Genomic DNA, 13,516 nt, shown 5'->3' with positions numbered 1-13,516 from the left:
AGGGACACATTCCTCAGAACACTGGGAGCTGACCCTGACCCTAACCCTGCCTACCAGCCCCATCAGACATCCCCTTCTAAGGGATCCCAGGTCAAATAGGGACCCCTCCCAGGGCAGTGGGCCAAACCAAAGGCCATTTCACTGCATACTCTGGGAGGCCCCTCCCTATGGCATAGCCACAGGCTGCTCTCTCTTCCCTTCAGTACCTTAGTTTCTTCCACCAGACTGTTCCTCCCTCCCTGGGCTTTGAGGAGTGCTCTCTTCAGGACAGGTGTGAAGTGGGGCAAAGGAATGGGGACCTGCACAGAGATCCTGTTAGAAATGGGCAGTGCTGGGTCTGGGGTTGTCTATACCGCTCCTGAGAGGCTTGTAGGCCCCTCATCTCTCAGTGAGGAAACTGTGTATAATATGATAGCCAGTACTGTGCCCAGGTGACTGGATAACCCCATTGAACAGCTTCTTTTATTCTTACTTTGTACATGGGCATAACAGGCACAGAGGTTAGGGGCTTGCTCAAGGTCACCTGACTAGTAAGCAAAAGGGCCAGGACTAATCCAGCAGTAGCTCGAGTCCGTCCTGTGTCTCATATCCCCACCTCCATGAATCTGTTCCAGAACCAGCTCCTGCTTACTAAGCACCCCTCTAGGACTGCTGGGAGTGGTGGCTCCACCGAGTCACATGCCCTTCCCTTAAAAAGAGGGATAGTGATATGGCCAAGATCATATAGCTCATGCAGAGCAGGGGCCTTCAGCTGAGCCAAAGCTACTCTCTATTCCAACTTGCCGGGCTCCCCAGAAGATGGAGGGGTTAGCCTCACACCCTTGGTCAGGGAGGACTTGACCTGGGTTGGGTGGGATTCTAGAGGCTCTGGCCTCAATCCATCATATGCTAAGGATTATGGTGGATGGAGGTTTCCTCATCTAACAGGAAAGTCCTGAAGAGACCCCAGCTCCACCCATCTGAGTTCATTCTAAAGGGCTGATTGACCATGGGAGGTGGCCAGACTAAGACCTGGTACCATAGGTGCTCACAAAGGTCTTTCCTGCTCCCCCAGGAATAGACAGTGCTGGAGTTGCAGGACCGTGTCCTGGAGTCCTCCCTGAGAGCCCACTGCCTCCCTGAGGAGATCAATCTGTCCAAGGAGATGGTCTTCAGTGCATGGGTCAGGGCCACACAAAGAGGGCCAGAACCTGGCCTGTGGTAGGGGGAGGGCCACACAATAGGGCCCGCTGCTCTTTTTAAAAGAGATTTTATTTATTTACTTTTAGAGAGAGGGGAAGGGAGGGGAAAGGGAGAGAAATACTGATGTGTGAGAGAAAGATTGATCAGTTGCCTCTCTTAAGCACCCCTGACCAGAAATCAAATTGGAGACCTCTCACTTGAGCCACAGTGGTCAGGGCCCTACTGTGGTAATTGGAAATGTATTCTCAGGTGGTGGCAATGGAGCTCTCAGGATCTGAGAGTCAAATCCCTGGGGAGTCCCCCATAGCAGCTGCAGGAGCTGTGGTCAGGGCACTGCTTCACTCTCCTCAAACTCTCCTCCTGGTTCATTGCAGCACAGGGGGGAAAAGGGGCTGGGCCTGGGCACGCCCTGTCCACCCAGCCCTCAGCTGTTGCCCTTGACTGCTGTTTCCTGCCTGATGTTTAGGTCCCTTATAGGGCCAGTGAGGGTCACCAGCCAGCCACCTTCACCTGCACTCTTTTACAAAGGGCCCTGCCCTGCTCGCTGGTGTATGTACTGAGGGCTGCCTGCTATTAGCCACTGTGCTTTGTAGCACCACTCCCTTTTTCCTTTATGTCCGAAGCTCTAGGGCTTAACACCACCAAGTCATTTGATTAAAACCTCTTCCTGCTCTTACTTTTAATGTCATTTTTGCAAATCAAAGTGTAATGCACTGATTACCAGGATAAAAGGGTAGCTTCTCCATCTGGAGGCCAAATAAAGTAATTTTGGAACATCTGTCCATCCTGTGGATGTTTTGAAAAGCTTTGATTTCCCCTTAGTCAGTTCTGTGATTTCACCCTTTTCTGCATATCAACAGCTTGGGCCTCAAGGTGGGGTGGCCTGTAGGTTCGGGGGGCAGAGGAGCAAGGGCAATGCTCACATGCCTTGGCCTATAGTATGATCTGTTCAGGGCTGTCACTGGCCCTCATCACCACACTCTGGGGAGAGTAGGTGCCCCAAACTCAAGGACAGAGACATAGGGACTCCTGCAGTCCAGATGAATGAGCAACCCCTCCAGCCCAGCACCCTGGCCCAGTACCCCACTGCTCCCTGACACCCCTTGAATGTCTTTTCTGGAGTTGGATGCCCAGAGAACCTCTGTGCCCCTGAAGGCCCAGGAGACCCTGGGGGCCACTCAGTCTAGTCTAGGGGCCCAACATCTTGTGGACTTCTCAGCCCACTGGGCTCTGAATTGGGTCTCTCTCCCAGAACTCTTGACAGGAGCCCTGGTGGTTCCCAACACTCCTGGGTGGCAAAGGGTAAGGGGAATCCTTATGTGAAATCACAGAGACCAGCAGTGGGGGGTACCATGAGACATTTATTTGAAGCTGGACAAGTACCCAGCTACTGAAGGGGGCAGGGTGGGGAGTGGCCCTCAGTCGCCATCAGTTGGGCAGCCTGGGGGATACTGGCAGCCAGTTCTCTAGCAGAGTCCCATTCCTCCTTGGGTGCTGTCCCCTCACAGGACCCTGCCTCCTGCTGGCCCTTGGCCTTCCCACTGGGGCTGAATGCTGGGCCTAGGGGCTTGCTGCCTATAGAGCTGTAGGGGGAGACTATAAGAGGTTGAGGCACATCTAACTGGGCATCTGGCACTGGGCCCAGGCAAGGTGGTCCTGGGGTCACTCAGGGAGACTGGACCATACGCTTGTGGGTGTCGAAGACGTAACGCTTAAAAGACAAGTTGAGTGTGACATGCTGCGTGGTCTCTGGGCGCTCCACAACCTCCTCTTGCTTGGCCACCTCCCCTCCACTGGCCCGGCTCCGCTTTTTGAGGGAAGGTGTCAGGATCTTCTTGGACTCGGGGCTGAGGCCACCTGCAAGGCACAGAGGGAAAGCCTGTCACTCTGCCACTCAGTCTGCACACTTGTTACCCTGGATGGGCACCTATAATAGCCTACCTTCACACTCCCTTATGCTGAGCCAGGACCCCAACATCCCTTCTGCTTCCCTCTCCAGACAATGGATCCCTGAGGCCTATGGTCCATTTTGTCACCTAAATCCGGGCATGCTAGCTTTCCCCCTGTACTAGTCCATGGCACTGGTCCATCCAGGTTAGAGCTCAGCAGTGCTCCCCATCTTAGTCTCCTGGCCCCTTGCCCACTTATCCACCCTGTACTCAGGTCCCCATGGGGATCAACCCCATACCCAGTGGCCATGTCCTTCCTTTGTTCTAAATGGTTCTGTTCCTTTCCAGCATACTCATGCTAAGACCCACACCTTGAAACTGAGGCCTACTGGCCTAGGTGTTCTCCACTCTCCACCCCTTTGTGGCCTGGGAGGCTGATCTCTGCCAACATTGTGGATTCCAGTGCCCTCTGACCTCTAGGTGGGTTTAGCCAATGGGAACACTAGCAGATCAGAAGGCGAGAGGAGAGAACAGCTAGGGTGTTGACCCCATTCCTTTGGCCAGAACTTCTACTGGGGGTCCTTTCTCCCGGGCACTGGAAGATGCTGTTCCCCTGCCCCCAGGACTCCCTCCTTCCCACCATGTTTTACCTGCTCCTTTGCCAGCCCATGCCTTGGTATAGACCCTCTGTTTTCTCCCTCCAGTCAAACTACTGAGCAGAAACATGCTTCTTGCTGACACCACACTAACCAACTCTTTCAGCCCTGCCACCACTATTTTGGTGTTTTCCCTGTAGCCTTGAGGAACCCAGGACTGTTCCTGGGCTCCTGTCACACTCGAGCCTCTGCATGTACTGTTCCCTCTTCCCTAAACACCCTTTATTTCCTGCCCCAATAATCCTGAAATACGAGGCTACAGTACTTATACTTCCTCGGGGGCTTATTTTTATGAGGAATCTGCTTGATGGAAGTACAGTGCAGCCTCCTTGTGGGCTACTGGCCTGGCTGAGGTCACTTGGCTGGCCCTAGCACAGAGGCTAGGCCCCACTCAGCTCTACATAAATGGAGTGCCCTAGAATGAACTGCTTACCTTCTGTAAGTACCACAGTTCTAGTAGGGGGTCCTGGTGGGAGAAAGCTGGCAGGTCTGTGGCAAGGCTGAGCTGATGGAGCATAAGATGGACACGGGACAGGGACACCTGATGGGTGGCAGTGCCTGGGACTTCTACTGGGGGAGCTGGGTATGAAGCCTTCATAATCTAGTGAGAGGCAAGTGGCGTGGAGCCCAGCCCACACCCTGCTTCTCAAATGAGGGGTCCTGGTAGACCTCTGAATCCCCCAGAGAGGGCACTACTGATTTGCTGAGAGGGGCTACATCTGCCAGTGGTTCAAGAAGCTGTGTCTAGAACTAGCAGGAAGTTGGAGATAAGCCCAAGGAAGAGGGCCCCTTGCCTTGCATGTGCTACTGTGTCTGCTGGCATCTGATGGGGTTCCTTCCTGGACCCAGACTTGCCTGGGTGCTAGCTCTGAAGAGAAGACAGCCATGTAGCTTGGGCATCAGGCTTAAATGCCAAGAGGACCTTGGTCTGGTGTGCCTCAACCAGACAAAGAATGCTGGGTGGCAGGGGCAGGCAGGCTAGCTGTGGCTTAAAGCAGGTACTCCGTGCATGTTTGTTGAAGATTTCAGCAGCCCCTTTAATTTGCAGGTGAGAAATTGGAGCTTCAAGGAGGGCAGTGATTCACCCAAGGCCCCACACTGAGACAGGAAGAGCCAGGATTTAATCCCTGGGCTTGCATCTGATACAAATGCAGACTACCACCCTCCAGCCCATCATCACTCCAGGAGGAGTCCACCTTAAGCAGATTCCTAAAAATGGTTCTGCAGGCGAGCTGTAAGAGCATCTTATACTGGCCCTGCAGCTCCTGGACATTTAAAAAGGCAGGCAGAAGACTGGTTCAAGGGACACCTATAGAGTTGGTAAGCACCAGCCCTGCCCACTGCAGGAGGGACTCCGTCTTCTTCTCCACAGGCAGAGGTGAGACTCCCAGCTATTGCAAAGCCTGTATCACCTGGGAAGGCTGGGGCACACAGCTGATGTTAATGGTGCTCCAGGATGCTATGGACCTTGGGGGTTTGTACCAAGGGGAGGTGCCCTCCTGCCAGGCAGCAGGGTGTCTAAACACAGGCTCCACACCCTGTTGGTCTGCATGCCTCTGGATTGGGGTGGGAAGCATGGGAATCGCACCGGGCTAGCCCCTACAAGCAAGTGCCAGGCCTGCAGGTATCTGACTCTCTGAATACAAGCCCTGGCCTTCTTTCTGCAAACAGAGAAGGTGGCTGGCATCAGACACTGACAAATGGCATCGGTGGCTTGTCTCCCTCTGGTGCCAGGAGGTCTGATGGCTGAAGAGGAAAGGGGCTCCTCAGTGTCTGCTTCTGGCTCAGAGACAGGCATGGCCCAATCACAGCCCATCTTGCCTGAGATGGCTCTCGTTACATGCAGTGCATACCTCCCACTGCCCAAAACAAGCAGAGCTAGAAAGTCTATCTGGCACTGGTGAAAATGTAGACATTTAATTGCTCTTCTGTGATGGTCAGGCTTGTTTACTATTGCTCGATTCCAGGGTGGCCTGGACACAATGCCTAGAAAGCCTGATTGATACAGACCTGTTAGCCAAGGCTACTGGGCTGTTTGGATTCCTGGCAAATGTCACTGGAACTGCCAGTGGCAAATAAAGGGAAGTAAAGGAAAGGTCACAGTGTTGGGTGGCTGGAGCTGCTGCCCACACCTACCAGATTCAGTGGCATTCAGCCCTGAGCCATGCTAGGTTCTCCCAACCTGCCCCTGGCCTTTCACTCAAAAACATATGGGGACACTCCAGGACTGGGAAACACTGGTGATGAACATGCAGACCAGAACCCAGGCTCCATGGATTTTACTAATCTGAGAGGGAGCAGACAGTAATCAAGTGAACAAGATAATCCAGATAGCCACCAGATAATCAAGGAAACAAAACTACTGTGTCCCTGGGAATGGAGGGAGGCCAGGCCCCATGTGCCAAGGGCAGACTTCTCTGAGGAAGAATGCTAGAATGGGGGAAAGATGTCATGGGGCCAGTCACATGGAGATCTTGGGCAAGGATCTGCAGCAAACTACATCCATAAGGCGTCTCACGTGCCCTGCTCTGCAGGAGCACAAAACAGGAAGGGTCCTGGAGATCTGCAGGAGTCATGCACCAATTTGGGGGTCAGAGTGGTATGGGTGGTGGCTGAGTGCCAACTCTCCATCTGCCCAGTGTCCACCAGTGGTTCCTAAGCATTTTGTGTAGGCGTTGGGGATACAGAAGCAAGCAGGACCTTCCTACTCTTATGGAGCTGCCATTCTCTGGTAGGTTTCCTCTGGGAGACTATGTGGGCTGAGCAGCAGTATGTGATCCCTTCTAGGATGGCTCCTGGCCTCTGGCTTCTGCATCTCCCTCTTCCCATGTGACCTGGCCCACACTACACCTTAAACTGTCCCCTTGCTACAATACACCAGAAACATTGCCACCAGGGCCTATGCATTTGAAGATTCCTCCCCCAGGAGTTCCAATGGCTCCCAGGCTTACCTGCTTGGAATCACTGTGTAAATGTCACCTCCTGGTCAGGCCTTCCCAATCACTTCCACCCCCTGCCCCTTCATGTCATCACCCCTCCTACCCACACTATTTTCCATAGCTATCATCACCTTCTAACATACATTATTATTTCCTCGTTTGATGTTGGTTTTCTGCCACTGCTAAAATTTAAATCCTACCTCAGCAGTGATTTTTTTTCTATCCATGCTATAAGCCCAGGACCTAGAACAATCACCTATAGTAGATACTCAAAGAATACTGCTGAATGAATCAGTACTGGATGAGGCCCCACTAAGCAAGAACTGGCTGCCAAGCTCCCCAAATGGTCACAGCATGGACCCAGCAACCTTCTTTCTAGAAACTCAGTCCTACCAAGCAACCTGAGATTTTTGTCACCATCCATGTAGGTGCTCAATCTTCACAACACAGTGTGAAAAAAACCAGGTCCAGAAGAACAGTAACTGGCCTTAGCTCACTCAGCTCTGGAGAGGCAGAGATGGACTGACAGTGAGGCTACCTGATGGTCTGTGTGCCCACAAGGAAGAATGTGGTAAAACTAAGGAGGGAAGTCAAGACAGGAGCATTTGTTGTGGTAAATGTTTTGGGAGATGAAAAGTGATATCTGACAAAACCTTAAAGTTGCACAAAAACAGACTAATGTTATAATGTTAATTTAAAAAATGCAGGAATCAAAATTTTTGCAAGAGTTCTGCTCCAGCTCTGGGATACAGAAAGATTCGAAGGCTATCTATTAGGACACTGGGGGTCAGTAGTGCAGTTACAAGCAATCCTTTTGCTTCCTTCTACTTTTTTCTATTTCCCAAGGTTTTTACCATGACCCTGGGTATTCACAAGGCCACCTACTACAGGGTTACTGGTGTGTCCTCCTGCACACACATCTGAGCCCAGAAAAGGCAGTGCCCATTCAGTGCAGTCTGGCTGCTGAGTTCATGGGCACTTGGGGAGGCAGCAAGAACAGGGGAGAGGGCCCATGGGGGATGGACAGGGAGGGAGGGTGGGTGGTGAAGGATCTCAGAGCTGCCTGGGCCAGGAAGCCCACTGCCATCTCTAGGCCATGGCACGGTCTCTGCAGCTCTTTGGCTTTGCCCAGTGAAAGATGGGGCTGAGCAGAACCTTGAGGGTAGGTGATGCTCACAGCTACTTCCTGGCCTTAGACGTCCATGTTTCTTACATTGCTACTGTACCAAGAGCAGTAACTGAGAGGCACAAGCTTAGGAATTCACCCTGCACAACCTCCTGAAGGCCAATCCCCTGCTCTCCATCTTTGACCCACTCTGGTCCCTACTCCACAGTAGACAGGCTGTTCTAAGGCACAGACAAACCATCTGAGCTTGGTTCCACTATCAGCAGTAGAGTCAGGGCCTGCATCATCCACCATGTCCCTCCTTCTGTGCCTCACCCCTGCTCACTCCCCACCCCTATCTTTAACCATGTTTCTAGCTCTAACCAAAAGCCATCAAGCAGGCCCTCCTAAGTCACACTTCCTTTGTCTCCAACACTCTTCTCACCCGTTCTGTATGGACAACCCCTGCTTAGCCTTTGTCTCCATGGAAAGGTAAAGGGCTCAGGGTAGGTTTGCTGGACAAAAACAAAGGGAAGGAGCAAAGACTCAGGAGTGTAGGGCAGTGAAGGGAAGAGAAATGCTCCAACAGAGTCTATGCCTCCAGAGCTAGGGAGTATCAGTCTGCAAGCCAGTGGCCCAGAGAGAAGCCCCAGGCTCAGAGAGTGGCCACCCCCACCCCATGTGACCTGGAGCCTGGCTCCCCACCATGCAGGGTAGGCACAAGGGGAAATGCACTATATGTTTGAAGTTCACACTGTGGCCTTCATTCCACAGGGCCTCAGCAGACATACCCTGCTCTTTCTTAGCAAAACTGGGGGTTCTTGGAGCCCAGTGGCCCTGTTCCACTCCAATGAGCCCAGATGGAGGAGGCGGAGGGGGAGGGCTGGTATGACCCTGGGGGTGATGTTACCGCCTCTGGCTTTTCTTGGGGACACTCTCCCAGGGCCTGTCTGGCCTTTCTCACTAAGTGCCAGCTCTACACAAAGGCACAATGGACTGGAGGCTGCTGGGTCTTGGCGGAGGCTGGGGGTAATCAGGGAAGAATGTGGGAAGTACAACTGTTTCCCAAGCCCTGGCTGAGGGTGCCGCCCTGACATAGCCATCAAAGGCCAGCAAATTGCCTCCAATTGCTGGTGTCGCTTTCATGTTGGGGGCAAGACTGGAAAAGGGGCCTCAATGCTGGTGGGCGGCTTGCATCCTCCCAGTGGGAACTGAACCCTTGCAAGTAGCTTGGGGTCATTGGCCCCCTTGGTGGCCTGATGGGGCTGTATCTAACTCTAGCCACTCCAGCACTTCCCCTTCCTGGACAAAACAACTTTGGAGAGAGTTGAAATGATAGGGCAGAAAGACAGCCAGGGCAAGGGGCAAGGGGCAAGGCCCTTTTTGGGATCGGCATTGTGATGATAGGATGGGCTGCGGAGCTCAGAGGGACAAGCCTGGCAGCTGGGCTGGGCTGACATATGGGGTGGCCAGAGCAGAGTGGCCATGGAAGGCCTTGAATTCAGTCAGGCCTTGAATCAGGACTGGATGCTTGGCCTGTGAACAGGGGGCACTGCCCAAAGGAGGGGACCTCCCTTGATGAGGTAGCACTGAGCACTAAGGCTGAGGTCCCTCAAACAAGGTGGCTGTAACTCCCAACCATTGAGCTCTAGTGTCACACTTCACTCAAAGAGAGGAGTCTCTGCCCACCTGTCCCCAGTTATGAAGCCACCCAGAAGAGGTTGCAGGTGATTACAGAAGGGTGGCAGCACAGGGCCTGACAAGATCTCCCATGCCACTAATGTGGCAAACTGTTCAGGATGTGCTGCTAGAGGTGAGGCCAGAGGCGGGCCTGGCTGGGAGGGAACTTAGGGGGCAGACATGGGTTAGGATGTAAGTACCCTGACACAGGGTGGGACCCAGTCATGTCTGGTATGCACAGGGCTGCTATTGCTGCCCCATCCCTCAGGTGACCAGCTGAGGCACATCAAGGTGCAAGGACTTGCCATGGCCCACAGTAGTCAGTGGTGGAACTGAAGTTTGAACCCAGGTCCCTCTGCCTGCCAGCAGGCCAGGGTAGTGTGGGCCCTGTAAAAGCTTAGTTCTGGTCCTGGTTGGGTGGCTCAGTTGGTTGAAGTGTCATCTTGTACACCAAAAGGTTGTGGGTTCGATCCTCAGTCAGGCCACATACTAAGGTTGTGGGTTCAATCCCCATTTGGGTGGGTATGAGAGGCAACTAATCAGTTTCTCTGTTAGATTGATGTTTCTCCGCCCCACCCCCCTCCATTCCTCTCTCTCTAAAATCAATAAGCATGTCCTTGGGTGAGGATTTAAAAAAAAAAAGCTTAGCGCTGACAGAGGCAGCAGGGAGGGAGATGCCAGCAAAGTGCTGGGATTGTCCAGTAGTTAGGGAGAGCTGGGTCAGCAACAGGGACAAGTGTGAGTATCACTTGGACAGAGAAAATCAGCTCACTTCCTGCTGAATCCCTGAATTCCTGGTGTCCCTTGAACTCCTCTATCTCTTGGTTAGACCTGTTTTTCTAAATTTATACTTGGAAACTGAAATCTGTAAACCCCCCAGCTGATGTGGAATACTGCCTGGTTTTCCTTCTTTCTCTTCTTACTATGGATCTTGTATATAAACAAAGATGCAATTTGCTTTACAAAGATAAGGTGATTAAGTTTTTATACAAGGTGTATTCTGCTGATCCTGCAACAAAGGGAATTAGGGGAAGGTAGAAGACAGAACAGGCCCTTTATTGAAATCAAGCTTTCTGAAGTTTTTGAGCACAAGCTCGACAGGCTCCACATGGCCCCTTTCCTTGGGGAAGGGTGAGGCGATGGACACCTGTACCCCAATTTTGATATCTTAATGTTGCATATTTCCTCCTTTAATTTATATTAAGCTTCTTAGCAGCAATGATGAATTCTTCTAAAACAAAAAAATCCTTTGCAGAAATCTTTCCCACAGATTGTGTACATTGAAATTATAATGTAGTCAAGGCTTTGGAGATTGGGGGTCCATGGGGAAGGAAAAACTGCATTATGTAGAAGGAATGATTTTGTTTTAAGGCAAAAACAAAACCATTCTGAAATAGGAAATGACTTGGTCTCAAGAATTGGGCAGAGCCTCAATTATTAGGGGAGCAGCTGAAGCAAAGGAAAATCTGTTGTCATATGCCGGGAGGGGATGGGGAGTGGGCGACAGCCACAGTTGGTATGGGTCTGGTGGTGGTTCTGAACTACCCAACACCATCCAACACTGGCTCCCATCTAGCCCTCTAGATCAGGGGTGTCAAACTCATTTTCACTGGGGCCACATCAGCCTTGTGGTTGCCTTCAAAGGGCCGAATGTAATTTCGACTCCTTAACGGTTAAGGAGTAGTTACATTTATACAGTCCTAAAATTACATTCAGCCCTTTGAAGGCAACTGTGAGGCTGATGTGGACCCTGGTGAAAATGAGTTTGACACCCCTGCTCTAAGCAGAGACCCAGGGCAGGCATGAAACTCACCTGGGCTGGGGACAAATCCCCCTGGAGTGGCTGTGACCATTCCTGGTATGCAGTCTGGAAACTCAGGCAGGGTTCAAACCTTTGCCTGAATCTGCACAGCTGCGAGGGGGGAGCTCACCTGGCACCTCTGGTGACTTGCCTTGGGCTCCTTGAGGGTCCCTTCTCTCAGCACCCTGGCAGGCCCTGCAGGAGCAGGTTCTTGGCACCCGGGCCACAGGCTCTGGCCTCCTGTCATGAGCCACTAGGCTTCTGGCCCAATAGCTCCCTCTTCTGATCTGACCTTGGATGTGTTGCCAAAGAGATCCCTCCAGAACAAAACCTGATCATCCCTTCCAGCTTAGAAATCTTCAGCCATTCCTCATTGGGTATCCAAGTTCCTCTAAGCAACCCCTTATCAATTATTTGCTGCAGACCCAGTACTTCCTCATTAGCACCTTTCACTCCTGCACAGGGTCCTACCACTTAGACCTACAGAGAACCATACCATTCACCCCTGTATAGGGCCTCACCACTCAGCCTTGCACAAGGTTCCACCACTCACCTCTGTATAAGACCCCATCACTCAATCCTGCACAGAGCCCCAACACCTAGCCCTGTACAGGGTCCCCACCATTCACCTCTGCCTTGGCTCTATATAGGTGCTCTTTCAGCCTGGGGTGCCACGTGATGCTATCTGCCTGGCAAACCCTACTTTTGCTTTGGTTCTCAGCAATAGGCTTAGCATCTTTGTTTGGCCCTCTCTGATGCTTTCCTGGGCTCCCTCCTCCATGAAGACCAAGACTCTACATACTCTGCTCCACAGCCAGACCTAGGAGACCTTTTGTCCCTAGGAGACAAGATACAGTCTGCAGTAGTAGCCAGCAGCTCCAGGAAAGGCCACTAATGGCAACTTTAGGCCACCTGTACTCTCTCTCATCTGCCAGTGGACCAGGTCCTGAGAGCTGGCTCTTTCCCAAGGGCAACTGCCCCCTCCAAGGGAGTCAGAGCTCACCCATCTGCCAGCCTGGCTCCTAATAACCCTCCCACAGCCGGACAGGTGAGTCAGACCCTGTCAATTTACAGGAGGCTTGGGAAGTAGGACATCATAGGAGGTGTCCTATGAGCTGGGGAAGAAGGCAGGAGTGCACTGGTCCTTTTGCCCCATGTGACAAGTCCAAACAGATCTGGAGGCCTTCTCCTCAGCACACAGGGGACCTAAACCCTAGTCTCTTCCCCTCAGCTCATGTTCCCTATCAGGATTAGCAGGAATCGCTATGTGGGTACCTGACTGTTCAGGGGGAATGTGTCAAGTGTTCCATGAGTGGTGGGTATACTGGGCAGGGGCAGGGGTAGGGGCTCTGCAACCTGTGGATGGAGCTGAGCTGCCTCTGTGTGGCAGAGTTTCCAAAAGGTGAGTCAGAAGTGTTCCTGGGGACTCTTTCTGGCTGAGCCTTGGGCTGAAGTTCGACAAAGTCTCTGGGTAGGGAGGGCAGGCTGGAATGTAGGGCATGAGCCTGGCCAGATCCCTGGTGTGTTTTGAAGGATGGAGAGAGCTAGGGTGAGGTAGGCAGCATGATCAGTGTATATCTTGTAAGTCAGTCTCTAAGCAAGGGAGGTGACCACCTAAGGTTACACAGCTGGTAACCAGTGGGCAGTGACTCAAATTCAGGCCTGGTGCTTTATGAAGCCATCTACCTGCTGCAGGCCTAGAAGTTTGTCTATGGGCCTGGCCACCCCAGGGCCCTACTGTTTCTCTCTGGGAGCAATGCTGTGGGAATGGGGCATGGGGCTGAAGCTGCCTTTGAGTGAGGAGAAGATAGCAAAAGGCATGGGTGTGACATGGCTGGGGACCATCCCAATTGTGGCAGTGTGGGGTGGGCACTGGTATGCTCTGGGTCCTAATGGTGGGCAGGTGGGTGAACCAATGGGCTCGGATGCTGCATAGATAGATGCCGCAAGTGGCTGAATCACAGAGAGGAGGTCTGAAGTGGAAAGACTGTCTTGCATGAAGTAGGCCCGACCTACACTGCCTCAAAGGTGGGCATCAGCCAGTTCTCAGTAATCACAAAAAGGGGACCAGCAGTAATCCCAACTAACATTGATGATACCTTCACTATATGCCAGGCCATGTTCAAAGAACTCCTGTACAGCAGCTCTCCTCAAGTCCACAACCACTCCCTGGGGGGACTACTTAGACACAAGGAAACTGAGGAACACAGGAATGACATGGCACGCAGAGTGAAAACTCATTGGCTTCACAGCTGGACTCCCCT

The 13,516-nt window shown here is 52.4% G+C and overlaps 1 protein-coding gene across 1 annotated transcript in view; it reads right to left on the bottom strand.

The window, feature by feature from the left end:
* Positions 1 to 2,523: 2,523 nt before the first annotated feature.
* EEFSEC (eukaryotic elongation factor, selenocysteine-tRNA specific) overlaps positions 2,524 to 13,516 on the bottom strand; it is a 340,533-nt gene continuing 329,540 nt past the window's right edge. Inside the window, 1 exon segment of the mRNA XM_028524131.2 lies at positions 2,524 to 3,039. Within this exon segment, the coding sequence (XP_028379932.1) occupies positions 2,849 to 3,039 (191 nt within the window). The 3' untranslated portion in view covers positions 2,524 to 2,848.

Source organism: Phyllostomus discolor, chromosome 9, assembly GCF_004126475.2.
Source record: "Phyllostomus discolor isolate MPI-MPIP mPhyDis1 chromosome 9, mPhyDis1.pri.v3, whole genome shotgun sequence".
Taxonomy (NCBI): Eukaryota; Metazoa; Chordata; class Mammalia; order Chiroptera; family Phyllostomidae; genus Phyllostomus; species Phyllostomus discolor.
The sequence above is the reverse complement of the archived record's forward strand: the minus strand, read 5'-3'. Positions and strand labels throughout refer to the sequence as shown.